At 52.8% G+C, this 27,033-nt stretch overlaps 9 protein-coding genes across 9 annotated transcripts; 4 read left to right on the top strand and 5 right to left on the bottom strand.

The window, feature by feature from the left end:
* Window positions 1-220: 220 nt before the first annotated feature.
* On the top strand, window positions 221-2,243 carry J4E92_009661 (uncharacterized protein; the record flags this gene model as incomplete). Its single annotated transcript, XM_051501004.1, has 3 exons — window positions 221-555; window positions 611-1,194; window positions 1,246-2,243. 3 exons carry the CDS (start codon window positions 221-223, stop codon window positions 2,241-2,243), a joined length of 1,917 nt encoding a protein of 638 aa, XP_051348735.1.
* A 1,496-nt stretch (window positions 2,244-3,739) lies between these two features.
* On the bottom strand, window positions 3,740-9,249 carry J4E92_009660 (uncharacterized protein; the record flags this gene model as incomplete). Its single annotated transcript, XM_051501003.1, has 5 exons — window positions 3,740-5,072; window positions 6,568-7,011; window positions 7,173-8,155; window positions 8,207-8,600; window positions 8,810-9,249. The coding sequence occupies 5 exons, from the start codon at window positions 9,247-9,249 to the stop codon at window positions 3,740-3,742; spliced, it is 3,594 nt and encodes a 1,197-aa protein (XP_051348734.1).
* A 1,418-nt stretch (window positions 9,250-10,667) lies between these two features.
* On the bottom strand, window positions 10,668-13,150 carry HSP88 (Heat shock protein hsp88; the record flags this gene model as incomplete). The annotated part of the gene is made up of 5 exons (XM_051501002.1): window positions 10,668-10,970; window positions 11,021-11,329; window positions 11,387-12,929; window positions 12,989-13,020; window positions 13,076-13,150. The coding sequence occupies 5 exons, from the start codon at window positions 13,148-13,150 to the stop codon at window positions 10,668-10,670; spliced, it is 2,262 nt and encodes a 753-aa protein (XP_051348733.1).
* A 402-nt stretch (window positions 13,151-13,552) lies between these two features.
* J4E92_009658 (uncharacterized protein) lies at window positions 13,553-14,740 on the top strand (the record flags this gene model as incomplete). Its single annotated transcript, XM_051501001.1, has 1 exon — window positions 13,553-14,740. The coding sequence occupies one exon, from the start codon at window positions 13,553-13,555 to the stop codon at window positions 14,738-14,740; it is 1,188 nt and encodes a 395-aa protein (XP_051348732.1).
* Window positions 14,741-14,997: 257 nt separating this feature from the next.
* J4E92_009657 (uncharacterized protein) lies at window positions 14,998-16,546 on the top strand (the record flags this gene model as incomplete). Its single annotated transcript, XM_051501000.1, is given in 3 exon segments — window positions 14,998-15,087; window positions 15,190-15,483; window positions 15,497-16,546. The coding sequence occupies 3 exon segments, from the start codon at window positions 14,998-15,000 to the stop codon at window positions 16,544-16,546; spliced, it is 1,434 nt and encodes a 477-aa protein (XP_051348731.1).
* A 1,264-nt stretch (window positions 16,547-17,810) lies between these two features.
* On the top strand, window positions 17,811-18,667 carry J4E92_009656 (uncharacterized protein; the record flags this gene model as incomplete). Its single annotated transcript, XM_051500999.1, has 2 exons — window positions 17,811-17,819; window positions 17,843-18,667. The coding sequence occupies 2 exons, from the start codon at window positions 17,811-17,813 to the stop codon at window positions 18,665-18,667; spliced, it is 834 nt and encodes a 277-aa protein (XP_051348730.1).
* A 445-nt stretch (window positions 18,668-19,112) lies between these two features.
* Window positions 19,113-21,699, bottom strand: J4E92_009655 (uncharacterized protein; the record flags this gene model as incomplete). Its single annotated transcript, XM_051500998.1, has 2 exons — window positions 19,113-21,155; window positions 21,205-21,699. 2 exons carry the CDS (start codon window positions 21,697-21,699, stop codon window positions 19,113-19,115), a joined length of 2,538 nt encoding a protein of 845 aa, XP_051348729.1.
* Window positions 21,700-22,668: 969 nt separating this feature from the next.
* Window positions 22,669-23,956, bottom strand: J4E92_009654 (uncharacterized protein; the record flags this gene model as incomplete). The annotated part of the gene is made up of 4 exons (XM_051500997.1): window positions 22,669-22,763; window positions 22,816-23,470; window positions 23,534-23,776; window positions 23,822-23,956. The coding sequence occupies 4 exons, from the start codon at window positions 23,954-23,956 to the stop codon at window positions 22,669-22,671; spliced, it is 1,128 nt and encodes a 375-aa protein (XP_051348728.1).
* A 1,284-nt stretch (window positions 23,957-25,240) lies between these two features.
* J4E92_009653 (uncharacterized protein) lies at window positions 25,241-26,193 on the bottom strand (the record flags this gene model as incomplete). The annotated part of the gene is made up of 3 exons (XM_051500996.1): window positions 25,241-25,428; window positions 25,484-25,720; window positions 25,770-26,193. The coding sequence occupies 3 exons, from the start codon at window positions 26,191-26,193 to the stop codon at window positions 25,241-25,243; spliced, it is 849 nt and encodes a 282-aa protein (XP_051348727.1).
* Between the last annotated feature and the right edge of the window lie 840 nt (window positions 26,194-27,033).

Raw genomic sequence — 27,033 nt, 5'->3', positions numbered from 1 at the left:
TCCCACACCTGCGAAGACCACATGCTCGTATAGCCCCACAATCGAGGCATTGAAGGGGTGTGTGGGGAGCAAACAGGCTGGCTTCACAGCGAGTGAGAGCGATAACGTTATCTGTATATCGTCGTGATGGCGGTGGCTTCCTATATTGACTTCGTTCGCGCCTGCCTGCAACGACTCTACGTCCTTCCCTCAATACATTGTCACTCCCGACCTCACCAAGATGCTCTATACTACCCTCGTCTTTTACCTCTTCTCGGCGGCAGCAATTGCCCTCAATTTTGATTGGGAGCGCGAACAGCTCACTGACGAGGATGCAGCTCGCAATGACGCAGTGCGCTTTGGTAGTGCCTCACAAGCTGCGGCGCCTGCTGATTGCAAGATCATCCCGGGTGACGCTGAGTGGCCGGGCGAGGATGTCTGGACCTCTTTCAACGATACGCTCGGTGGTGTGTTACTGAAGCCGAAGCCGCTCGCCAGCGTCTGCTATACTGGTGAGGGCTACAATGCAGCGAGATGCGAACAGTACAAGAGTAACTGGGTGGGCATGAACCTACAGTGAGCTCACTCGTAACGCAACGTCACCCTTATTGTGTCATGCTAACTACGACAGTACCGATGATCCCACCAGTATCATGTCTCAATGGGCATCCGGGAACGCATGCACACCAACCTCACAGCCAAATTCAAACTGTACTCAAGGTGGTTGGCCGGAGTACGTCGTCAGAGCCACTACGTTGAGACACATCCAACTCGCAGTCAACTTTGCTAGGAATCAAAATATCCGACTCGTGATCAAGAACTCGGGCCATGACTTCAACGGAAAGTCCATTGGTGGTTACTCCCTCAGCGTTTGGACACACAACCTCAAAGGCATGACGTATGATCTCAACTACACCTCACCCACTGGATCTTATACCGGAAAGGCTGTTACTTATGCCGCGGGCACCCAGGCTTCTGAGGGATCTACACTAATGCGGCAGAAGAATATAGTCATAATTGTTGCAGGCGGTTCAACCGTAGGTATCGCAGGCGGTTTTCTCCAGGGTGGTGGACATAGCGCCTATACCAGCTACTATGGTCTGGCGGCAGACCAAGTGCTCGCCATCACTGCTGTTACAGCCGATGGAATGGTGGTCGAAGCACATGAAGGGGAAAATGCAGACCTATTCTGGGCTTTCAGAGGAGGAGGCGGAGGTAATCATCCCCATCAAAAAGGAAATCCGACTGTCACTAACCAAAGACCAGGTACGTTCGGCGTCATCACATCCGTTGTTGTCAAAGCGTTCCCGGTCACACCAATCACGTCAGGCAGTGTTCGTTTCTCAACGACACCAGACCGCGGATCAAGTGCGCCTCCAATCTCTGCAGAAACCTTCTGGGCCGGCATGCGCGCGTACTGGGAGTTTTCGATCGCCATCTGTGACGCAGGCGGCTTGGGTTACAGCTTCATCTACCCAAGCAGTAGTAGCACAGGTCTTACCTTTACTGTCAGTATTTCGGTTCCCAACAAAACTACCACCGCATATCGGCAATTTGTCCGCCCATTGCTTCAGAAGCTCAATGATCTCGGTATCCAACAACCTATGCCGACACTCAAACGCTCTCTCACGCCATCTTTCTCGTATGAAGACGACTCCACAAACGAAGCATCGCCTCTTTCCAAAAGAGTGATAGGCGAAACAACAGGCCACACCCTAATAGCATCCCGCTTCTTCCCCCGCACCACCTTCTCCACACCCTCTACACTAGAAACCTCCCACCTCGCCATCCGCCACGTCGTCGAAAACGGCTCCCTAACCTTCCACGGCATGAATTACGCACCCACTCTCTCCGTCTCCGGAAACCCAAACAACAGCGTAAACCCCGCATTCCGCACCACAGTCCTCCACGCACAAGCTTACGAATCCAACGCGCATTGGGACGGCAAAGCACCCATCTTGTCGCACGAGGAGCTGACAGAAAAACACCAGAGACTGCAGGGGTATATACAGGGCTGGCGGGATGTTACGCCCGGGAGTGGGAGTTATGTCAATGAAGGGGATGCGCAGGATTGGGAGTGGAAGAATGCGTTCTTTGGGAGTAATTATGAGAGGTTGGCTAGGGTGAAGAGGGCATATGATCCGGAAGGTGTGTTTTGGGCGATTGGAGGCGTGGGGAGCGATGAGTGGGAGGTTAGAGATTTGGATGGGGGGAAGAGGGAGGGGATTGTTACGCAGGATGGGAGGTTGTGTAGGGTGGGTTGATGGTGAAGAGGAGAAAGGTACGTGCTGTGGGAGGGCATGATCTTCAGCTATGCTATCTCGATAGATGGTGGTTAGGACGGTCAAAAGCCACTTTATCCAAGGATAGCTACATTTCAGTCATCATTAAGCATCATGGGAAGCTCGTTGTCGCTCCTCGGAGGACGTACGTCGTACCGTTGCATCGGAGTCTCGGTGCCTTTGCGCCTCCGCAGTCTCACATCCGGGACGCCTTAACCACGGAAAACATCAACGAATCATACGCATTATGGAAATGCACAAGATCTTTTTTGGAACAAACGAGGGATAAGTCGGAAACTCGAAAGTAGGAGCAATAGATAAGTGAACGGCAATATACTATATGACCCATGCGCCACATCCACCCTCCAACTCTTTGGCCCCAATACTCCGACTCCTACTTTCTTACACTTCTCCGCCTTGATCCACGCAACCATGTCGTCTACCCCATCCCTCTCCTCCAAAGTCATCCTCATAACCGGCGCAAACAGCGGCATAGGAAAAGCCACCGCCCTCTCCCTCGCCACCCTAAACCCAGCACAACTCTGGATCGCGGCTCGCAATGTCGCAAGCGGCCATGCTGCCGTCGCTGAGATAAAAGCCGTAGCCCCGTCCGTCGACTTTCGATTCGTAGAATGCGATCTAGCGAGTTTTGACTCGGTAGCAAGAGCGGCGAGGGAAGTGGTGGAGGGTTGTGGAGGGCGATTGGATGTTTTGATGCTGAATGCTGGGATTGTATGTCCGATTTCTATTTTGCCAACGTGTCGCGTCTTTTGGAAATGTCTTGTCGTTGACTGACACTTCCTGCGACGATAGATGGGCGGCCACCCCGGCACCACACCCCAAGGCCACGAACTGCAATTCGGGACAAACCACGTCGGTCATGCACTCCTGCTTAAACTGCTCACTCCAACCTTGCTTTCCACTGCCGAAACCATGGGCTCGATACCACGCGTCATATCCGTTAGCTCGCGGGGCCACGCTCACACCGCTGCCCTACCAGCCGGCGGCATCGCGTTTGACACGTTGAAATCCTCGCAGACTGATTTGTCAGGTGTAAACAAGTACACGCAATCCAAACTCGCCAACGTAGTCTACGCGCGCCAATACGCATTGCACTACCCGCAGATCATCAGTGTGGCGATCCACCCCGGTGACGTTTTGACGGAAATCTTCAACAAAGGCGCTGAGGGAGGTGATGAGCAGATAAAGTATCTCGCAAGGGAGGTGGCGCCGAAGAGGTGTGGGTCGCTGGAGGAGGGGATCAAGAATGGGGTTTGGGCGGCGACGACAGAGGGGGTATTGAGTGGACGGTATTATGAACCTGTGGGTGTGTTGGGTATGGGGAGTAAATTGTCCAAGGATAGAGTATTGGGAGAGAGGCTGTGGGCGTGGACGCAGAGAGAGATCGAAGGGCGGCAGCTCTAGGGAAGAGGAAGTTGATGCGCCAGATGGAATGGCTTTGGCTGCATTGGCCCTCTTCAGGTATAAGAATGTCTTTCTTTTTCGGTGTTGTGTCTAGGTTTGGGATTGGCGTGAAACGTGATGATTTCCGGGCTACCGTCGAGTCGCCGTCTTCTGCATGTGACGACGACTTCGTTCGTGAGGTCTCCTCTTGTCGTTGCTTCCACATCGTAGAACATGTTATGTTCCGGCATCAAAGACCAGCTATACGAATCTTCCAGATTGGGTATCTCTGAGAGAGAGAAGCCGTCTCCAGCGTTAACCCCGTAGTGAGTATCTTGCTCTTCAAGCTCCATAACCGTTTCCGCGATATTTGCTGCCGTGAAAGAATCCCACGTTCCTTCCTTCAGCGGGATCACCCGCAGGAGCCGAATAGCATGGAGGCGGATACGATGGTATCGACACTTGATAGCCGTGTAATATAAAGGTGCGATAAAGCCGTATTCGCCAATCGAATCGTGGAGGTTGACGTTATCGGGAATAGATCTTGCCAAGGTGTACTCTTCAAAGATGTGTATGGCATGCACAAGTATCGTGAGAAACGTTGGCGTATACGCTTCGTAGTGCTGCTCAGAGTGCACTTGCAGACAGCCGCACATTATGCGCGCCATGGCATGATACATGAGTAGCAATTTGAGGACCGATGGTTCGCGGCCCATCGGAAGCTTTGCTGGCGGCGTCTTCCCGCCGAACGCCCACAGTTCATCTGGTTTCCTCCCGGCAGCTAGGGCTAGTCTGTCGACCGAGGGAAGTGTACTCAGATACGTATCGTACCACATCGCAAGAGAGGTTGTGATCTCTTCTTGTCCTGCTGTAACCGCCGCAATCTCGTCTTCAGTGCCTGGCCCCATCTTTCGATATTGTTGTGCTATGAGAACAATGCCGTGCAATAGCACATCAAGAGCGTCCTTCGCCTCCTCGATAGTCGTAAAAGTAGGGTATGGTATGTTGTTTTCTATCGGCTGAAGGAATATATCGAGATCTTCCAGACCGGAACCGAACAGGTTATTTTGCATATGTAGGGTCGCGAAGCTGCGCACGATGCCTTGATCGATGCTCTTTTCACATGATGCCGGCTTGATTACAAGGACGCCATCCTGCGAGCGATCTTTCTTCGTGGTCATGTTCATCAGGACCTTTAGACCGTTCCGTAAGTGCGATTCGGCCAATTGGTATTGCCCGCGGAGGTATTCAAGCAAGGTAAATAACTGACAAGTGACCAATATGGTCGTGACTGAGGCTTTGTCTCCACATCGCAACAGCGGCTGTAGCGACTGGATTGCTTTGCCATATTGTTGAAGCATGAACTTTTCCCTCTCATCCGGAGCTTGTGCCGAATTGAAACTGCATCTGTGCGCAGCGCTCAGCGCAACAGCAGCATGAAGAACCGCCGGTTCTAACGACGCTGCTGGTAGCACGATCGAGTTCCAGAACTTCGAAGCAAACCAACCGGAAGTTGTGTGAACGATGCGGATCCTGTATAACTGTAGATACCTGAGTTCCTCGACACTCAGGACTTTGGTTGGAGGTTTCTGGATCGATGTTGACATCAGGCCGTATCTTTCAACGTAGGTGTTCCCTCCGCCACCCCACAGTCCGTAGCCCTCGCATGTCCGACCAGTGGAGCGACAGCGAGAGCATACAGGCTTGGTTTCGTCGCACTTGACTCTTCGCGCTCTAGTAGATGTCGGTAAGCGTTCACAGGCATAGATCTCTGAGTACCCCAGATCACTGCAAAGCAAACAGCCAATCGGTTGAGTGCGCATCATTGGACAAGGGAATCCACTTACTTGCAGGTTCCGCACCCTGATTTGGACTTCCTCCGTACAACACCTCTTACAGGTTGGTACGTAGCTTTTGCAGCCACGTGTTGATTCGGTATGTTGGCTTCTGGCTGCATAGCGAGAGCGAAGTCCAGCTAGAGTGACGAACATGAAGACGTCGCTCCAACTCGTTTTGCGAAGATTCTTAGCGGCTCGAATAGCATGTTTCAAAGAAGGCGCAGGGAATGTTGCGAGACAGTTTGGAGGACGAACGGATAACCTGTCAGCCCTAAGCTCGCTAAACTTCGGGGAAGGTACGCCGGACCCCTGCACACGTTACGCCCCTTTCATTGGTCCGCTCGGTACAGCCAGAGCCTAATTGGCAATTGCTCAGGCCCACTGATGGTGGAGAAGAACCTCAACACCTGAGAACGCTTGACAGCTGTGTGCATTGCGTTGAGATCTAGCTAAATTTCGTCTTAATACCGGTGTGCCCGTAGGGTACTACATAACCATACACCGGCCCTTCGCCTGTTGTCTCTCCCGCTCCTTTTCATCCATGAGTGCCACTAGGGCCTCTGCTCTCGCGGAGCCAAAGATCAAATTAAAGACGTCATGATCCGTTGTTTCCAATCCGCTCTCGACTTCGTACGAATTCTTCCGGGCACCGTGCTGAATGAGTAGTTCGCAGCTCTGGTACCAAGCGCTCGTGAGAGCTGCTGAAGGCTTTGTACGAGCAACCAATTGGAAAGCTGACGGTGAGACCATCTCGTCCATTGAAAGTAGAAAGAGGTGCCAAACTGACTTGCTGTCATTCAGATGGACAGGCTGATTTGGATCTGCCCCACGTTCGAGGAGTAGCCGAACCACTGTAGAGGTGATGATGCGAAATTAGTGTCTGTCTCATGCGCATTTTGTGCAGCCAAGACTTACTATCCACATTCACACTTGCATCTTCAGGGCCGGAGTAATATTCCATGAAGATGTGTATGATTCGGCGTGGACGGAGTGCGTAGTCCAATAGTGGTCGCCCACACTTTCGCGCATTGTTTGCGTTGGCGTCTAACTTCGCACGAACGTACTTGTCGAGGCGGGCTTGTACAGCCAGTGCAAGAAAGTTGCAGTTGTCTCCTTCACGATACATATCATAACCACTATCGTCGACTGCACCGCGGGCATGCGTCCAGTGGTTTCTTGTACCACGTGCGTGGTGAGTATTGACGCGATCCACCTCGTCGAGAACCTCTACTAGGGATGAGGTAGGGCTTGGATCGATTCTCTCGGTTTCGTAGGCGTAATAAAGTAGCTCGTCCGTTAAGCCCAGAACTTTGTAAATCGACAGTGGAATACTGTAGTCAATACCGGGTAGTGATTTAAGCATGACAAGGCATATTTTGCACAAGGTAGACTTGGAGCTAAACTCGGTCTTCAGATTGGCCCGTAGTTGGTGGTAGTAGTTGTCTTGCAAGAATTCGGCAACGGTCCGGTGGAGGAAGTCGACCGTAGGACCCGAGAAGCGGGGATGTCTGGAGTGACACAGTTAGAAAATTACAAATAGGCGTTCGTTTGATTGAGAAGAGCCTGAAGCACTGCATGTATCTTCGTGCGACGGCTGTAAATGGCAATATCATAACAATCGCTTTCCGGTCGTTTAGCACCTGAGTAGATGGCCAGGAGCTTCACTTACTCTTCATCATTGACAACGAGAAGATCGCTACATCTGTTCCGAATGAGCGACTTCCACTTGGGATACTCACTTTTCAAATCTTCTTCGCGAATGGGCCGTATGGGGAGATTGGTGGCATAGGCGGGGTTCTTGCGTTGGTGTTCCAGCAGAGAGAACGCGTATAACGGTAGCGGTTGCAGCTCATCGACCGTGATCAAAAAGATTTGTGACATCTCTTCAAGATACTGAGGCTTAACAGCCTTGGTCATGCGCTCAAAGTACGCCTCTAGATCTGCTGGGAAGAGGTTGACGATATTCCACAACATGTCCACACCTTCATAACGATCGACAGCGTGTACAAGGTCACGAGTAATGAGGAAGACCCATAACCATACGCCCTGTGCAAGGTCTGCAATCACCTTCATTATTGATGCGCACGTGGTATCGGCATTCGCCAGGCGTTGGAAGTTCTCATTCTCCCCGAGAAGACGCTGAACATGGCGTCCCATGTCTTCTTTGGTAAAGCTCTTAATGTCGAACGTGCGAGATGTGTTGTTGAAAAACCTCTCGAACACCGAGCGAGGCCGTGTCGAGGTACAGATCTTGATGTCCTTTGATATAGAGAGGAATTTCAGGGCGTTGACAACGTCTTCCTCAGCCCCGTTGTACTCGTCTAAGCCGTCGATAAAGAAGCAGAACTTTACTTCCAAATCTGTCTGGGTAGCGATGCGCGCGAACGTAGCTTTCAATTCTTCCACGTCCCACTCTTCGTGCTCCAGACGGTTTGGGCACACTATCTCAATGAGTCTGGGTACAGATTTGAGTATCTGGTACAGAAGCGACTGGAAGAGTCCTACTTGACTCTTTTGCATTTCATAGCCTTGATTCCAGAAGTAGTAACTCGCCGTGCAGAGTTTGGTCGTGCCTGCCCAGCCTGCAAGGCATTCGAAAGTGCGAGGGTTTTCAGTCACGAACTTCATCAGAGTTGACTTGCCGCTGCCTGCCTACATTGGCCATGTTAGTGCAAGTTAAAATACTCAATAGATTTTCTTTACCCGGCCTGTAATGCAGAAAAGTCCATCATGTTCGTCGGCGCTTTCCAACCAAACTGTGAAGGGAGTCAATGATGTGTCAAAGATCCATGTGTTTGACGCTTTATCAGCTTTGGGAATTTGGTTCCACCGCCTGCGCAGGACTGGGAAGTACAGGCTTCGTATAGTGGCGGTTTGCTTGGTGCATGCCGTGTGCTCTTTGCCAAGTGCATCAAACTTCGTCTTCAGGCTAGTCAATTGCGCGACATGCGTGGCGCCTTCGCTCGTGCGAGATTGTCCTACAAGTGTGAGTATTTCGTCTCGAATCTGATCCAGCTTGGCGTCGTAGCTGATTGCTAAGGCATCTTGAGCCGTCTTCAAGGCGTCTAGTTTGGCTGATAGCGAAGAGTGATGATCACTAAAAGACAAGTAAGTCAGCATGCGTTCTGGCTAATAATTCGCTCTCCGTGTATAAGGAAGCCTATGAACAGATCTGCAAACTACATAGGATGAGACAAAGAGATTGGAGGATATGGCGTGGATTCAGGCTCTAGGGTGTCCCAATCCTCCCTTGATTGAGGTTGGTGTATGCAGCTCAGAACGCTACCATAATCTCCATCGACATACCTCCGGATAATGTGTTCAACATTCACCCGAATACGCTTGTCTAGCGCATCAAGCCTTGCTCGTAGAGCCTCGATGTCGCGTTGTTTCCAGAAACCTTGGAGAAGGACGCGACTACTTTCGAGGGTCTTCGAGCGACCTTGGCGCACACGTAGCCGTTCGATGATCTTGTGCAAATCTTCGGCTATATTACGGCAGTATTTTACCATTCCCATGATGCTCTTTTCGTGTGCAGAAAGCTCTTGACCAAGAGATTGCAACTTCTGTACCTTCCCATGATATCTTTCGACGTCTTCCACGATGATCTCCAGCTCTCGCACTTCTGCAGTTGTACCGTGGAGGGAGTCGCGCACATTCCGAGTCTCAGAAGCGAGTTTGATGCCGAAGTCGATAAACGATAAGATGTTGGACACCAGCCCGATAATAGCGAGTGCCTCGGCCATTCTCGAACCCAAAACGAGCGTGAATCTTCTGCGGATCCGAGCTGATGAAGAGTGATGCTGCTAGGGAGCTGAGCGACAACACAGCCCCACAGGGCTTACGGTCGCTGTTTTCCTATTGGATGAACCGCAGAGGACCCCATGGCTGAGCGCTTACCCCTGCGGAGTGTTTGGGGGCGGTAACAATGCCTTGCAGACAGCCTTCCATCGTCAGCTATCCGAACTGAGCCGAAAGCTCTCTTCGTCTTTTGGCATAACGGTCGTGACGGAAATTCCAAAATCGTCCGTCAAGAAGGCACCCAAAGTGCGAATTGCATGCACTTCAACCATCACCAGAAGATTTGTTTGGAAACTCGTTCGGCGAGGCTGCGAAACTGTAGCGTTATTAGTGTCCCGGAACTGTTCAGTGAAGTTGAAACACTTCGAAGCTCCACGACGCATCGATGGATACTGAGCGTTCACAAGCTGAGAACAGCCAGTCGGTTGACCATTGCGCAGCTTATGTTTATAGCAGGCTGATTATTGGTAGGTCGAAACCTGCACATACATCTCCGCAAGTTTCTGCATCTCAGCGCTCGTCATGCGATCTATCCTCCCACGACGTCTCAGCGGCCCGCCCCGAGAATGTAGAGGGCAACGACTTCAAACCGCTCGTCGATCGGAACCTGAACAGCCCGACTCCAATGTGGCAGCACGATAATGGTTGCCATCGAATGCCTGCTCGATTTATCCGCTGGCTTCCAGGGGCCCTACTCAACATGATCGAAGGCCTGGTGTCTGCTATCGCCGACATGATCAACACCGTCTTCGAGTGCATGCCCTACCCTGTCAGGGTAGTGATTTGGTTCAGCTTGCATGCGACAATGATTGTCAACGGAATCTTCCTTGGTATCGCGCTGAGCCGCAGGGAGTCTGCGTTTGTGCCATTTGTTGTTGAAGCTGCAACGATATCTGTGTGGGGGGTTCTCAATCGCAGTGTTATGGGAAGGAGTCTCTCTCAGGATAGAGGCGAGGCGGTGTAATCGAGTGCACTCTCCATTATGTTCCGTTGGTTGAATAGCCGAACAGTTTCGAGAGGAAGGAGGTATCCAGAACATTGCGCAGAGGCAGCTGGCGACGAGTTCCACCGCCCCACTTTAATGACGGAATTCAGTTAAAGAAGGAAAGCACAACCACGCAGACCAGAAGGGTGGAAGCAATGGAACATAACCTTGTACTTCCAAAACTGGATATCATGTTCGTTCGTCTATGGACTAGTCTATCATAAGCATCGCATTACCATGATCGTCATCACAGAGAAAACAAGAAGAAAAGTCGAACAGAGAAAACTTTCCCCTCGGCGCCAAACGTAGCCCTTTAGTATACCACGCCGACCAAATGCTTTTCACTTTGCCGTTACGCCTTCACAGATGCCTCTCCGCTTAAGAAGCCTCCTCAACGCCGTCTGGCTTTTGTGCCTCGGCGTCCGTCATCTCCGCGTCTTTTGGCTCTTCCGCCGGCGGCGCCTCAGCCTGCTTCTTGGACTCGGCTTCCCGCTTTGCGCGCTCAAGCTCGGCTTGCTTGGCGGCGTGCTCTTTTTGGTGCTTTTCCATGGCCGCTTGTCGCTCGCCCTCGATCTTGTCGTTGTAGCGCTGGATGATGGGACCGGCGATGGAGCGGATATCCTCCTTCTTGGAGACGTACTGTGCCTTCGACGCGTCGTCACCCTCGTCGTATAACCATTCCTGTATAGGTGTCAGCGCAGCTCATATAGCGTACTATTGATAGGACTCACCTCGATGGTCTCGAGCTTGGTGTTGAGCTTGGCCTTCTCTTCGTCGCTGGCGAATTCAGCGTAAACGTCGAGAATCTTGTCCTTGAGCTCGTAGATGAAGCTCTCGAGGTTGTTCTTCTCGTTCTCAGTGTCTTGGACGAGCTTGTCCTCCATGATCATGGAGTTCTCCTTCTCGGCCAGGGTCTGCTTGCTCTCTTCGTCAAGCGAAGCAGTGCCTGCGGATAGTGGCAGGTCACCCTTACGCTGCTGCTTCTTAACCTTGCGCATCTTCGGTGGCTCCTTGGCGGCGTCCTTGTCAACGTCCATTGCCTGCGCATAATTTGTTAGCTCATTTGTTGCGTGCGCAGAAGTAGGACGCGCAAGTACAGGATCAGCGTCAGGCTTGTGTCGTTTCGCGGCAGGCTCGGGCGGGCTTTGCCGCCCGTTACTAGGATCAGAAGGAAATTCGGAACGTACATCACCCTCTTTCTTCTCTGCTGATGGAGACTCGGGAATTGGCTCCTCGACTTCGGTTTCCTCGACGTAGTACCCAGACTCGACGTTGAGCACACCGTGCACGTTGAGACGTGCCTTGAGCTTGCAAATCATGAAGTCGCCCTTGGGGTCCTCCTTCACGCCCTTGACGGAGAAGCGGCCGATCCAGGGGTTCATCTTTCCTGGTAGTTGCTCCGGCTTGGCGTACCTGGCCTCGAGGTCGAATGGGTGTTTCCGGTAGAATGTGAGGATCTTGGTTGATGGCATGACGTTGCCCTTGTTGAAGACAGTCAGGTTGGTGTCCTCATCCGGAATGTCCTCTGACTTCTCCCATGTGAATTCAACGGGGTAGTTGACCATGTCGTGAACGGAGAAGTCACGGACACGGAATACTGGCGAGAGGATGGCGCAGCAGAAAGCGCAGCCACGAGCGACAGCCTCGTCCTGGTTGAGAGTGAAGGAGAGCGGCTTGCCGAAGTAGTCCTGGATCTTGGCCTTGAGGACGGGTACACGTGTGCAGCCACCAACCATCTCGATGGCGTCGATGTCGGCAGTGGTGAGCTTGGCCTCAGCGAGAGCCTGCTCGATAGGGGCGGTAGCACGGTCGATGAGGGGCTTGATCAGCTCCTCAAGCTCCTCGCGCTTGAGCATGCCGCGGACATCGACGTCGTTCATGATGGACTCGACGTTGATGGGGGCCTGGTTGTTCGCGGAAAGGACCTTCTTGAGCTTCTCGACACCGGCGGACAGACGGAGGCGTGCCTTGCCGTTCTCCATGACATCGATCTTGTACTTCTCCTTGAACTCCTTGGCGAAGTGCTCGACAAGGGCCTTGTCGATGTAGCGTCCTCCGTAGTGGCGGTCCCAGGCGCTCGACTTGACGGCGAGCTCGCCCTTCTTGAACTCAACGACGGTAGCGGTGTAGTTGCTGTGACCGATGTTGACGAAGACGACTCTCCGTGGCTTCTCCTCGGGCGCTGGGAGGTCGAGCTTTGTGATGCCCCAGCCGAGGGCGACTGCGGTGTTGTCGTTGATGAGCCTCAGGCACTTGAGGCCGGCGATGTCAGCGGCGTCGAGGATGGCGCGGCGCTGGGCGTCGGTGTACCAGACAGGGCAGCTGAGGACGACGTCGTTGACGGGGAGTTTGAGTTCGGCAGATGCTGTGGCGCGCATCTTGGTGAGGAACATGGCGGTGATCTGGGTGGCCGTGAACTGCTCCTTCTTGCCCAGATATGTCACCTCAGCGCCGACCTGGCCGCCCATGTCGATGAGCGGCGCGGATATGAAGTCTTGCTCGACCTGGACATCGGGGTCTGTGAGGTTGCGGCCGGCGAGGCGGACGAAGGAGGAGACGGTGTTCTTGAGGTTGGAGATTTCCTGGTTCTTGGCCGTCTCGCCGACGTATCTGCTCTTGGGGCCGAAGCCTACTAGCGATCTGGGAAATTGTGAGTGGATGCTCGTTGTGTGCGCTGCGTGCGCTGGGGGTCTACTTACGGTGTCGCGCGGTTGGAAACCTCATTTGCAATCTAGTGGTGTCAGTGTTTTGATACAGATGTATCATATGCGCCCGGGGCTACTCACCACATCGACACCGCGATTCCGCGCAACAGCAATGACGCTGTTGAGCGTTCCCAAATCAACACCTACTACAGACATGTTTATCTCTGATGGCGGGGTATGTGTGGGCAAACGTGGAGGGAGTGTGTGCGGTGAAAGTCGTGTTTGGGGGGTCGTGTAAAAGATAGACAGACACGGGTTCGCAAATTTCAAGTGACCGCTGCGTGATGACTTGCTGGCAATACGTCGAAGAAAAGAGAACCTTCTCGACAGGCCCTGTTTTAGCGGGGTCACTAAAGAAAGTGTTGCGGAAGGCACGGACCACGCAAATCGTCCAACAACACGCTGCGTCATATCCGCTCGCACTCGCTCCTGCCGTCTCCGCCGACGCGTCTCGAGGCCGCCAGCGTCTTCCAACACAACCCCCATGGACGCCTGTACGCCCGCCTCTGAGCACCCGCACGCGTCGACCCTCTGCGCGATAAGATAGCTGACATCAGCATGGCCCAAATCCCCCCGTACCCACTCTACAACCGCACGTACAACCTGTACCGCCTGTCCCCGCTCCACTGCCACGACACCCCCCTCCTAGTCGACGCCTCACTTCGCACCCATGCCAAGCGCCTCAAGGAACAGCTCAAAGGCGACAGCGTGCGCGGCGTGCAGGTCGACTTTGCCGCTGCCGACGACACCGCGAAACTGGGCCCCCTGGACGAGTGCACCTGGGAGCTGATTGGCGACGAGGATGCCTGGATTGACCGACATCGCCAGTCGATGGACCCCGATGCCTCACAGCTGTCCTCCGTCTCCCAGCTCACGCCAGAGCGGGCGCGTGGCCTGGAAGTGAGCCTCGAGTACGAGAAGCAGTCGTACAATGCGCTCCTGCTGCGCGACCCGGGCGTCACTTCCTCGCAAAAGGGCTTTACGTCACTGCCCCTACTGCTCGTGAAGATGCCAGGCCCAATACGCGACATCTTCCTCAACTACCTCCGAACGACCTTCGATGCCCACGTTGCGCCCTTGAAGCTGCCCTCGCCCTTCATCACTTCGAGTCTCGAGACCTACTTCAAGCACCTCGCTGCGAGATACTCGACCCAGTCCATACAAGACATTATAAGACAGCTACATATTCAATTGGCATTTCCCAATACCACAACTATCCTCAAACACGTAGAGATCACAGTCGCAGGCGGCGACATCTCTGGTTTCGTCGACAGGGGCAGACTGCTCAAGGACACCCACGATAAGCCCTTTACAGCTGCCCTGGCCGCGTATCTTCGGCAGCATCTAGCCCTCGACATATCGCACCCCAAAGTCCAGATATCCCGAATAACCTGCAACAGCTTCCACCTCGGCACCGAGCGCCTCAAACTCGTCGCACCCGATCCGCTAGCGGACACGTCCTTCTCCGATGAAGGCGGCGCATCACAAGACGCAAGTGCGAGCGAACTCGCTGTACAAGAGCTCTATACATCGTTAGTGCGAGAGGCTGCTGGCAGCGGGAAGTTTCTGCCGGAGGAATTGACCAGCGAATCGAGAGAAGAGACGCCGTCCTCCATCGCAAGCGCTAAAGCGGGGCGCAGAAAGAGAGCCATCAGCAGCACTGCTGTCACCGATGGCAACAACAAGAAGACCAAAGGCAGAGGGAAGGAGAACAACCGGAAGCTCAATGGCATGGCAGATGTCTAGGCACACCTAATCCTGGGTATTACATTTTTGCAAAGCGCTTTGAATATTTCTTAAGATACCCAGAATCAGATTTCCAGCAATGAAAACAGCGCATCTCACCCCATCTTCTTTGCGCCCCAAGCCGACACGTGCCACGCTGGTATGCCACGGCTCTCTCACTGCGATGTCGCCACCAGATCAAGATCGGCCACATCAAGCCTCACACTGTCAAACTTCTGTCCGTCCACTTCCAACCCTTCTACTCCCGCTACCTCACAATGAAGGCTTTTCCCATGATACTCGTCCGCGAGTTCAACGGACGAGAGACTAGCTACCGTGTTGCGGCCCGTCGAGCTCGCAACTACTGGGTATGTCGTCTAGCTACTGCTCTAGCATGCGCCGTATCTTACCTCCACACATGACTTCGACATGGGCACTTGATCAAAGCCATCACATGCTAAAGCTCACAGGAACTCCTCGCGAACGTGCACAACATCTTCGTCAAGCCGTGGGAACGCTACAACGCGCATCTTCATTTTGACGGTCATGCTTGCGACGACCGGATGAGTCCGAGTGAATGGGATGCTGGAGGCTACTTCGATCCCGAATTTGTAGTGGAAGGCAGACTGGTACTATATGTACACTTCGAACAAGTGGAACCACCACCAGAATCTAGCATGGATGCACACAATCCTTTTGAGACGGAGGAAGAGGATAAGCTATGGTACCGGGGAACATATGGCGATCAGGGACTTCGAACGAAGGTAAAATCGTCAGGCGCTTATTGAGAACTTGGTTGACACGATGCAGAGAAAGTTCACGGAAGACATCGAAGATTATCTTGGACAATCGAAGAAAGATTCGTCCACGCCCTTCCCAAAGGGATTGCCACACAACCCTTTCAATACAGAACCGGACCTCAAGTCGACCTATACACTCAAGAGCACACTCGCGTTCCCGGTTGCTGCTAATGAGGTGGTGACCGTAGATGACTCGAGCAGCAGTCATCATCTCGACACTGGCGTCGTGATTGGGCGCGCCCTCCCACAAAGCTGTCTCGATCCTAATGTTCGCCCTGTCGTTCGCGCCGTGATCAGCAAAGTCGGTGCTGTAGTCGCTTATATTCCCGCGAAATACTCAAAACGGAGCGCAATCAAAGGAGATATACAGATCGCGATGACGCACGTGGAATATACACCCGAGCTGGTCAGGTTTACCTTCGGCGAAGAGAGAACGCGAGCCATAAAAGCTATGATCGAAGAGCGAAATGCACCTCACAACACGGATACACCTCCAGATCCTGGTCTCCCTACCGTGAGTCCGTCACTACCGATCAACCGTGAAGCTACCGCATCTGAGGTGTCGTTCATCATCATCGATGATACAAAGCATCCAGACCTGCGCAAAAAAGGAGTCGTCATCGGCCATGCGAAGGAACACTGGTGTCTTACGCCATACAAACGTCCTGCTGTTCGTGCGATGCTGAATAAGAAGGACAACGTCATTGCTTACATACCCGCACGACACACTGGACATACGGACAGGAACGGTGAGATACAGATTCCATTAAAGGACGTAAATCTCTCGAAGTCGCTCGTAGCGTTGCCGCTGTGGAAGCTCTCTGACGCGATCAGAGCAATGATCAGGGCGAAGAGGGAGACAAGCGAGAAGTCTGCGGTGCATGGGTCAGGTGACCAAGAGGGAGGCGTGATGAAAAGGAGGAGAGAAACAAAGACCAAGCAAGCCATCGGGACTGCTGCGAACGATGACGAAACGGACTCTTTTTCGGATTCTACAGACGTTCCCGAAGGCGGTGCTCAACACTGAGCGAAAGCCGCTTTACCGTATATGGGTGCTTGGTATATACAAAAGTCAGTCATTACTAGGTACACAATTAGGTCACGGACTTCTGATGTCATTCTACCCCCTCTCTTTCCCGTTTGTCGTTGCCTTTGCGTCCGCGTGACTTCCACTAGCAGTCGCTACACGCACGCGCACAATAAATATCTCTCTAAGAAACTCTAACTGCCCGCGATATCTCTCCTTCGTCACTCAGCTTCTTATATATACTCTGCCATCTTCAAGTTCCCACCCCAATACTCACTACCGCGATTCGAGATGTCGACCACCAGCCCTACCTTGATCGAAGTCAGAGACTTTGCAATTGGTCCTGACTTATACCGCCGACGCGCGTCTGACTTGAGCGACTGGGATGATCTCATCGAATACACGTTCAACGCCTTCAACCGCGATGAACGCTACTTCAGACTGCACTTCCATTTCTCTCGGGAAACACATTGTGTGGAGGACGAACTATTGACGAAGGAAGACTGGAATGACGGTATCTATTTCGTCGGCGCCAACAGACTATTCTTTGCCCATTTCGTCACAAGGGCTCGACATGAACCTCGAGGTTATTACAAGAGGAAGGAACCTTCACCTTCACCAGTGAGCCCTACACCTGAGCCTGGGTCGCCGGTGGTACCTTGGACTATGCCTCCGCTACCGCCCATGAACGCGCAAGGTGTTTACGAGTACCCTCCGCCACCTGCACCTGCTCCCGCACCTACACGTCGTCCAGCAACACGTCCTGGAGGTGGACCTCGACGTGGACTTGCACGTGGGCGCGGACGTGGACGCGCACCACAACCCGCTCAACGTCCAGCACCTCGGCCAGTACCACCACCAGCTCAACCCGTTCCAGCCGTCCGTCGACCTGCTTCTCAGCGGCCGAACACCAACTCAACCAATGTATACACCATTGGTCCACCAATACCGGCTGACCGATACCCAAACTCAAGGTACTTCTCCTCACCTTTCACCTTCATCCCCTTACAGCCTGCTCCACCGCGACCACGAACACATGCTCAACAGTACAGGGCCCCTCTTCCAAGCTCAGACGCACCGGCGACCAGGCCTGCGACTGCGACATACACGCCGGCAGGACCCGTTCGTGCACCTGCTGCGCTAATGTTGCCTCCTCGACCAGCTGTTCGTCAACCGGCTGGCGGATCTACGTCTCGTCAGCCGACAACAGGCAGTTCAAGCGGCCAGCCAATTGAGATTTCGTCTGCATCGTCATCGTCAAGCTATGATTCTAGTATGGATATAGACTCCAATCAGCATCCGGGTACCCATCAGCCCACCGCACCCCTTCCGCCGCCGCCGCCGCCGCCGCAAAGTGAAGACTACAACATGGAACTCGCCGACGATCCCATATCCGACTCCGACGCCCAGAACACACCCCTTCCCGCACCAACGTTCGATGAGTACGCGGACCTCCAGTACCCCGTCGTCCGCCCTTCACCAGGACCACGATACGAAGGCCAAACCGACGATGAGGAACAAGATCTCACACTTCAATCCCCACTGTATCCACTTCCAGAATTCGAAGAGAGGCCAGATAATGAGTACGAAGACCTCACCCTCCAATCTCCGCTACACCCAGGCTCAGAGTTTGAGCAACCACCAGATGAGGAAGAGGAAGAGGACCTCACCCTCCAATCCCCACTCTACTCCAACTCAGAGTTCGACCACCCACCAAACGATCAGGTCGAAGACGAGCAGATGTCCATCGCCCCCACGTCACCAGGATCAGGCGGCCTCTTCGTGCGCGACGAGACAGAAGCACAGAACTTCGAGGCGGCGTTGGCGTGGGAAGACGATGGTACGCAGCAGTCGGCCGTCGAGTCTGAGCGCGGACAAGAAGAGGAAAGGCCGGACAGTCAAGAGGAGGATGCGATGACATTCATCGCGTCTCCTTCTGCTGCACCCTCGTCGGCTGTACCTACTTCGGCGGGTACGGGTCTGTTTGTGTCTGATGGGAGTGAGACGAGGGGCTTTGCGGGGGCTTTGGAGTGGGAAGAAGAAGAGGATGATGATGATGATGACGACGATGACGAGATGGAGGATGAAGGGGAGGGGGATGTAGAGGTTAGGAGGCGATAGAGGGTAGAAGAGATTTCGTTGGGTGTTCATAGAAGTCGGTTGAGGACTACAAAAGATGTTTGTTTGTACGATTGGAACATCACACTGGGCCTTCGGGACTTCATATACTCGTTGTCTGCTTCTGTGTTCTTGTGTGTTGAGTTGACGACCTCCGCGGTAATGTGAGTCGGCTACTACGAACTTGTTAGTACCTATGTGGTCTTCAACAGAGTTTTACCTGTCTCGGTGTCATCGCACGTATCGCATGGCAAAAGGAACACAGCCAGATCGTCATAAGAAGAAGATGCACTCATTCATGTCATGAAGACGTCGAGGATACGTAATAGGGAATCATAAAGAAAAGACAACCGACGAGAACGATACACCGATGCGACTCGTCTAATCGCCCAGCGCCAACAGCCAGTCACCTCCCATAGCCACCTCTTCCTACCATCATGTATCCACCTCAAGTATACACACTCTCAGTAAAAGAGTTAACCTGCAGCCCCCTCTCAGCCATATCCGCATTCTCCAAAAACTTCAACTGCATCCACACCAAATGCCCCTTGACACGATCCAACTCCGCCCTAATCTCCTTAACAGGCCTAACCATGTCATACAAATGACCCTGCTTATGTTCCTTGTCACCCGACGGGTTCGGCGTAAACTTGTCGTAGTCCTCAAACGTGAGGATATTGTCATCGGGATCAGCGTGAAACAGCGACCTAAACACCTCGGTGTTGGTAGTCGCGCGCTCGGTCCATTCGTCCCAGAGCTTGGGTGACAGAGGGTCAGAGACAAAGTCTGCTTCTGCGCCGGGCATGGGGTCGTTTGGTGAGTTTTCGCCGGGGGGTTGCGCGTTGGGGTCGTCGGCGGCGTTGAGGGCTTGGGGCGGGAGGAGTCCGAGATGTTCGCGCCATAAGCTGCTGCGGAGTTCGTGGGCGAGTTTTGCGGCTTTGTAGGGCTTGCCATCCATTTCGGTGTCGATCTCTGCGGTGTCTTGTAGGACGATGGAGAGCTCGGAGTCGTGGAAGCCCAATTGGGAGCGGTCGTTGATGTTGGAGGATCCGCAGATTACAGTTTTGTCGTCGACGATGCAGATTTTGGCGTGGATGTAGAGCTCCTCTTGGAAGAAGTGCTCTTTCTCCTCTTCTTCTTCGCCTTCCCAGGCTTCCTCGCTGGGCTTCTTTTCCGTAAGCATCGCGTCGTCGGCAATCGAGTCTGGGTCAATAACACCACCCTGGTCGCCTTTGCCCACATCTTCCTCCTCATCCATGTACGCTTTCCTCATCTCAGCGGCTTTGCGTCGTGCCTCGTCTCCTCCCTCTTCTGGCGGTGCTTCCAGCTCGTCAATCTCAGCTGCTTCCAGATCCATGTACGACTTCCCGGACTTCTTCTCACGCTCCTTAAGCGTGGGGGTGACGTTGATGCGGTCGTATGAACGAAGATTGAAGAAGAAAATGTACTTTTCTGGATCGACACCGGCCTTTTTGATCTGTCCGTAGATGCTTTCTTCTCCTCGGCAGATACTCTTGAATTGATAGTCCATGATAGCTCGTGTTCCAGCAGCGGCCTGATCTCGAAGATCTCCCGCGAATCCCGGGATTGCTGGAATGACAATGACGATTTTGAAGTTGCGCTGCTCTTTAGCTGCTGAAACGATAGCGTCGACCATTGCAGCTCCGATCTGGTTGTGGACAGGGCTCTGGTCGTGTTTACCCGTTGCCGTGATGAAAAATTGATTCTCAATGTAGACGTAGTGTTGCGCGTTACGGATGACCTCGCAGTATGCGTTCTGGATACTCTGCTCATGAGGATCAATGCCCATACTCCAGTCGCCGCTACTTCTGACTAATTGCGCGTGTACAGTTCCACGGTTGTCGAGGTTCTTGCTGTTCAGCTGCGTGAGGGGATGGTGCACATATTGGCCAACAGGAAACTTGGGCCGCTGCACTCCGATCAGGTCTTCGTCGGCGCCTTCACGTCCTTCCATGGTGAGCCAATCGTATCTCTCGTCACGCTTGTACTTTTCTCGCTTCACGAAGTTCCATCGCAAGACGAAATGCTCAGCGATGTCGTAAACCGCTGGGCCAATGACACCCATTGCGACATCGTGCCATGGCATGCGACCGAACTCCAGTTTGTTCAGCTTGTTCGATTTCCAGTCATCAACACTCTCAAAATCCATGATACGGTTATTGTTGTAGTCCTGACCCGGGAAGATTTGGTTTTGAACACCAGACGGGTGGGCATCGGCAAGCGGGTGCTGCTTGTCGTCCCATCGGCCGTAACACAAATCCAGTCCACCGATGAAGGCCATGGCATAGTCGATGACGATGAACTTTTCGTGATGCGCCCAGTAGAACGTCATATCTGAAGCATTCTCGAAGACATTGTGATCAGGATGTCTCATCACCTTGATGTTTCCGTACCCAGGTTCGCCTTCTTCAAACAGACCCATGAGTGCCTTCTTGGTGTGCTGACTGTTGCATGTAAGAGCCGCGGAAACCTGAGTAAGTATAAGCTGCTGTTTATTTGACGCAGATTGATGACCTCACCTCCTTGTACACGGAAACATAGATTTTCACACCAGCCGCTGCACGGCGTTTGAGTACTTGGTCCAGTCGAAATTGCTGGTTATAGTAGGGTGGTCGCTTCAGGAAGAGCTCAGGGCTGAGCCACCAGTCCGCAATGTAGATGGTCTCTTTGGCTTGCTCCAATGCCTCGGCAACGGCCCAGAAGTAATCCCTACCATCGACATACCACTTCACCAAGTTGTTGTCGCGCTCTGGCGCAAAGCTATGGAAGCGGTGGTTCTCCGCGATCTTGCTCCTCTTGGCGTCCGTCTCCTTCTCATGCTCCTCGTCGTGGCGATGGTTGGCATTGAAGAGGTTGGTGAACTTGCCGATCTTATGCTTGATGTGCACAGCCTTAATATGCGCACCTCGTAACTTGGTGTGCTCGAGCTTTTGCTCAATCTCCTCAATCTTCTCAGAAGCGCGATGGTTGAAGGGATGGAAGAGCTTCTTGAGGCCCTTCTCTTGGGAGGGCATGTTGGCGACCGTGCGCAGCGATCAGCAATCGCGCGGGGTAGCGATGGTAGAGATGGTGAGGCTGGAGAGGGAGGCTGAGGAGTGAGGCGTAGGCGACGGAGAGGCGATCGGTCGCGTGCACTGGTCTTGTACTGACCCACAAGGATGGAATAACCTGTATTCACTGTGCTGCACTTGGCAGGTAAATAGGCATGGCGCGATCTCAGCCGCCGGAGGGACCGATTGGTGACGTCATTGGCGGCTAGCCTTTCCGAGCAATAGCCATCATGCACCTCCCTCAAGCGTCCATCGCGGTTGAGGCTACAATCAGCCCGGGGGCTGGGATTAACAACCCGAAAGCGATTCAGCACCGGGTTCATGATGCCACTACTATAGCACTACAAGAAGCTTGTCTCCTCGGTAAAACTAATTGATCAGATTCAGCATGCGCGACATCATGACCATGGGAGTTATTTTTACCCCGCGTAATCGGCCCTCCGGCTGCTTCATCCCACCACTTCCGAAACTAAGCGCGTCCGCGCGGCAGAAAAGGCTAGTATGCAGCGCATGAGCTGAGAGAAAAGTCTGATGATCTGGGAGCTTTGACAAAGAGGAACGAGTGGGTTAAAGTGCATCTTCAAGACATCGTGAGATGGATCCCATGAGCTGCCCATGGCACTGCAAGACACGTTATCTGAAAGCTGGAGACTCAATAATACTACAAACTAGTATTTACGATAAAGAGTCAGAACTATATCCATAGCCATGGTCCAACAGTAATCTCATCAGTTCGCCGAAAGCCTCCGGCAAACCACATCCTACATCAACACACATCAAACATTGCGTCTAGTACAGTCTTAGTCGTAAGGTCATTAGTCGTAAATTGTGGATCCTGAAATGGCCATTCCAGAGACCGTTACCAACGCGGCGCTCCAAGATTTCAGGAAATGGGAGGAGGATAGGCGTTAGTTGTAGCAGAATGGCAGTCAATCAAGCAACAACAACGACCGGCCAGCCGTCTTCCCAATCAAGATAGTTGTATCCAAAGAAGAACTGATCAGCGGCATAGCCGACACTCGGACGAACTGCATCAACGTTAGCTTGGTTTCAACGCACCGTATTCAGTCTTCCACTTACCATAGTGATAGTACAACACAGTCCTCCCATCCTCAGGGTTGACCATAACGCCCTGTCCACCAGGTGCATAGATATCGCCATGGCTAGCGAGAATCGTCGTACCACCGTTCTCTTCAAGACAACTCTTTCCTTCCTGATCGTAGAAAGGTCCAGTAGGAACTTCCGAGCGACAGACAACAACGTGGTATACATGACCCTCAGGAGCAAGACCTCCTGGAGTGTCTGGCGTATTGCAACACATACCCACGCTGTAGAACATGTAGTAAAAGTCCTTTTCTTTCCACATGATAGCGCCCTCAGCGACAGTAGCCCCGTAAGTACTATTCCGCACCATGTTATTGATGCGGTTATTCTGCTCAGCCCATCCGCCAAAGGCCATGAGGTCGTCGTGCGGGAAAAGCTCGACCTGGAAGATGTCGTCCCAGAAGGAACCGAAGGTGAAGTAGATGGGGTCTTTGGGCGTCTCTTGAAAGACAAAGGGGTCGATGAGGTTGTACTTGTCGGATAGGGGGAGGCCGATGTCGCCGTGGTCTTGCCAGCTACCGGGCTCGAGGGACTGCGATGTTGCGACGCCGATGGAGGAGTTTTGGAGACCGATTCGGGAGACGGAGTAGTGGCAGTAGAAGGTATCGCCTCGCTTCATTACTGAAGGTGCCTGTTGTGTTGGTTAGGATGATGCGTGGCAGATTAAGACCTAGTAGAGGTAGAACGAACTTACCCAGATGTCTTGATCCGGATGGACCTGGATGCTGGTACCGTTCTGTAACAACGCGCCTTCATATTCCCATGGTCCTCCCAGGGATGGCGCACTAGCAATGGCAATGTTGCCGCTAGTCGAAAAACGCCAGTACTTGTTGTTCTCATATATGACACTAGGGTCGTGAATCCAAGAGCAGTTGCCGCGACATGGCTCTGGGTCGGGATAGTAGCCATCAGTTGTAGGACTGCCAGCTTGAGGGTCCTGAGGATTAGGATTAGGATCGGGATTTGGCTGAGGACGCGGTACAGGGACTGGGTTTGCGACTGCGCTCTGTGTGAGGAATGGAATGAAGGTAGCGCTGGTGATCAGAAGCGCAGTGAGGAGTGCAGTCGTAAACCTTGCCGGTCCCGAGTCCCGGATGGTGTTTCCAAAGTGCCTCATGATCGGAGATGGGTAGTAGCAACAAGTAGTGAATTCTATGGGTGTTGAAGGAATAGATGCTCAATCGCAGATTTTATACAAGGAAGGTGAAGTACGTCAGGGGTCACGAAGCGACACTTGGAGTTGAAGGCAGCTTCGTTCGCAACCACAATAGAGGGCTGACGGACCTGCCTGTTTCTGACGCTCACGATGTAAACGGCGGTGGGATTGGCTTCGAAAAGTGTGGTTCTCGTGACCAGGGTACATGTAAAGGTTGTATAATGTGAGTGGGGATTGGTCGGCGGAACTCTCGTGCGAGCCCCCACGACCAGCTTTCATTGTGTGAAGAGCGCATAATTCCATCATGGGACGTATTTTCCTGAACTAGAAGCGTCAGATGTTCTCTTCAAGCCCCCGAGCTTCGGCCTCGTATATACAGCGGTGAGGGAGTGGTGGCAAGCAAAGCCTAGGCCGGTAGCAGTACCCCGTCCGCGATGGAGTGCATGAAGAGAGTCGTGTGACATCGTCGAGCGTGCTTTGTTCTGGTACCGTGGACCTATAGTCTGTAAGCACGCAACATTTGGAGGTCGTGTACGTATTCGGATATGTGAAGTGCCGATACTATCACGATCTCTGCGACACTGTTGGCCGATGTACCGCTTGAGTAGTACCAGTGATGTCAGGGGCGGTTCCCTCTCTATGCTTTGTGCGCTGGGGATGTGATCTTCGCGGACTAGTTTCGATTCGTTGCCTTATTTGGTACCGACGCTTGAGTGGAACGTTGCTCCACCAGATCCAGTGGCCGCCATTGCAGCTGAACGAACGCCAAATGTTTCATTTGCTCCGCGATGCTGGTATTGCCACATGGAGGTCCTTAGTTTTTGATAATGACACTACCGATCGTCACTAGTATGCTATGTGGCCGTATTGACACGTACCGGATTTGAGTCAAACCCTCTGGTCGGGCGCAACGTGGCAACAGCCACAACATCGTCGCCGTGTAACGATACATACTCTTGCAGCCAATCCTTTAAATTTTGTATTCCGAAGTAAGTATAACGAGGTATACTCCTACCTTTACATGTTGTAGTGCTCAGAGTATCAGTATTAGTGGAAGGTAGCCATCCTTACTGCAGTGTCAGTGAGCAGGACTTGTATCGACATGAAGATTTAAATGCAGTGTAGTGTTGGAACGAATCATGTCATTCGGTATTGGTGGTGCAAAGGCTCTGCGCGAGAACCACACATTTGTCTACCTGCCTCTTTCGGTTTTGCGTTCTTATTTTACCTGCTTCTTGCCGATACCTAGTTGGGCGCCTTGTAGCCTTCGACGTCGGTGCTGTTACTCCATGTTTCAAACTTCTTGACACTCTCGTTGTAAGTTTCAAGCTTCTTGTTGAGAAGGCTGTACGCGTCGGTTCCAACTACGCATCGGATAGGCGGGTCGTCCATGACGGCCAAGTCGTAGAACACCTTGGCAGCCTTAGCCGGGTCTATGAGGAGTTTGTTAGCGGTCGTCCGGTATGTAGCAATTTGACCATGACGTACCTCCTGCTTGAGAGCCATGGCGCCCTTCAGCTTGCTTCTTGGGATCGACGTGTGCGTAGGCTGGGTTCGATATCTCGCCGAAGTCCATACTGCGGCCTGACCAGTCGGTTCGGAAACCACCGGGCTCAATGCAAGTGAACTTGATTCCCCACTCAGGCTTCACTTCTTTTGAAATGGCCTCCGTGAATCCTTCAACAGCCCATTTGCTGGCACAGTAGATGGAAAAGTTAGGAACACCTAGTGAGCATCAGCAGTGAACACAAGAATAGATTAGATTCAAACTCACCAATCTGACCGCCGATTGACGTCACCTGTTGGATGACACCTCCAGACTTCAAATCTCGCATGGTCTCCATAGCCTTTCTTGTTACATCAATCAGGCCAAAGAAGTTGATCTCCATCTGTTGCCTGATTTGCTTTTCCGACAAGGTCTCAAAGGGCCCGTTCAGACCGTATCCGGCATTGTTGCAAACCACGTCGATTTTCTTGAACTTCTTGATAGCCGCATCGAATGCGTTGTCGATGGATTCTTTCTTGGTCACGTCGAGATCCACGAGCAGACTGTTCGAATCGTTGGCACCCTCAAAAGATAACTTGGAAGAGTTGCGTGCAGTAGCGACAACATAATCACCCTTTTGCAAAACAACTTTCACGAACTCCTCGCCAAAGCCAGTGGAGCAGCCGGTGATGAGGAAAACGCGGGGTGCCATAGTGATATGATAAGGTGAGACTTTAAGAAGTGGGGACTTTGAATGATATGAAAACGTTGCAGTAAGCCTCCCGACTGTTGCAGTGGCCCTTCATATACCTTGAGAATAGACGACGTCAAGTGCGGCCAGCATCATTACGTCAGAATCCATCAAAGGTAAGCGTACGGTGTTAGCGGAGTTGAACCGACAGCGACTAAGGATGGGCGAGTCGCTTTAGATCTGCCATACACCATGTTGGCAACATCTGCAGACCCGCGACGGTAGCTTGTTCGGGAACATAGTGGGTGACGTCGGCCTACATGGCAACGGTATCTCCGGCTAGGACCGTCGTGCATCTGATCCACATGCCGTATTCGTGATGCTTCGAGATAGCATTGCCGGAAGAAGAAATTCAGAGCCTTGAAAAGCGCTGAAGAGAGTTCAGGGAGATGGAGCGGCGAAGTCGATGTGAAGCTGTTGTTGGCACGACCGCACCTTCTCACTGCGGGGCGTCTTGCATGAGGCGGCAAAACGCGCTCAACTCAAACAGACAAATAAGTGAGATGAGTCGCCAACATACAGTACAATTGAAATATCGAGCGCTCGCGCGTGGAGGTTGGAGATGACTGACGGGTGCCAGGCTGAAAGAGGATGTTTAATGGGAAGGAACGCGTGACGGAAGAAGACTAGCGCGACGCGAATTGGTGTCGCGAAACTGGTGCCCCTCGAAGCGCTCACCGCAGCAACAGCCCAAACAATACACCCTCCATATACCCACTTCGAATACCCCCTCTTACGCTGCATTGAAGTTTCTTTTGCAGCGATTGGTCACTCTCTGCCCCGAAAGTCACATAATACACC

This window comes from Alternaria infectoria (assembly GCF_024043175.1).
Source record: "Alternaria infectoria strain BMP 0036 chromosome Unknown scaffold_26, whole genome shotgun sequence".
Taxonomy (NCBI): Eukaryota; Fungi; Ascomycota; class Dothideomycetes; order Pleosporales; family Pleosporaceae; genus Alternaria; species Alternaria infectoria.
This window is presented reverse-complemented; position numbering and strand designations above follow the sequence as displayed.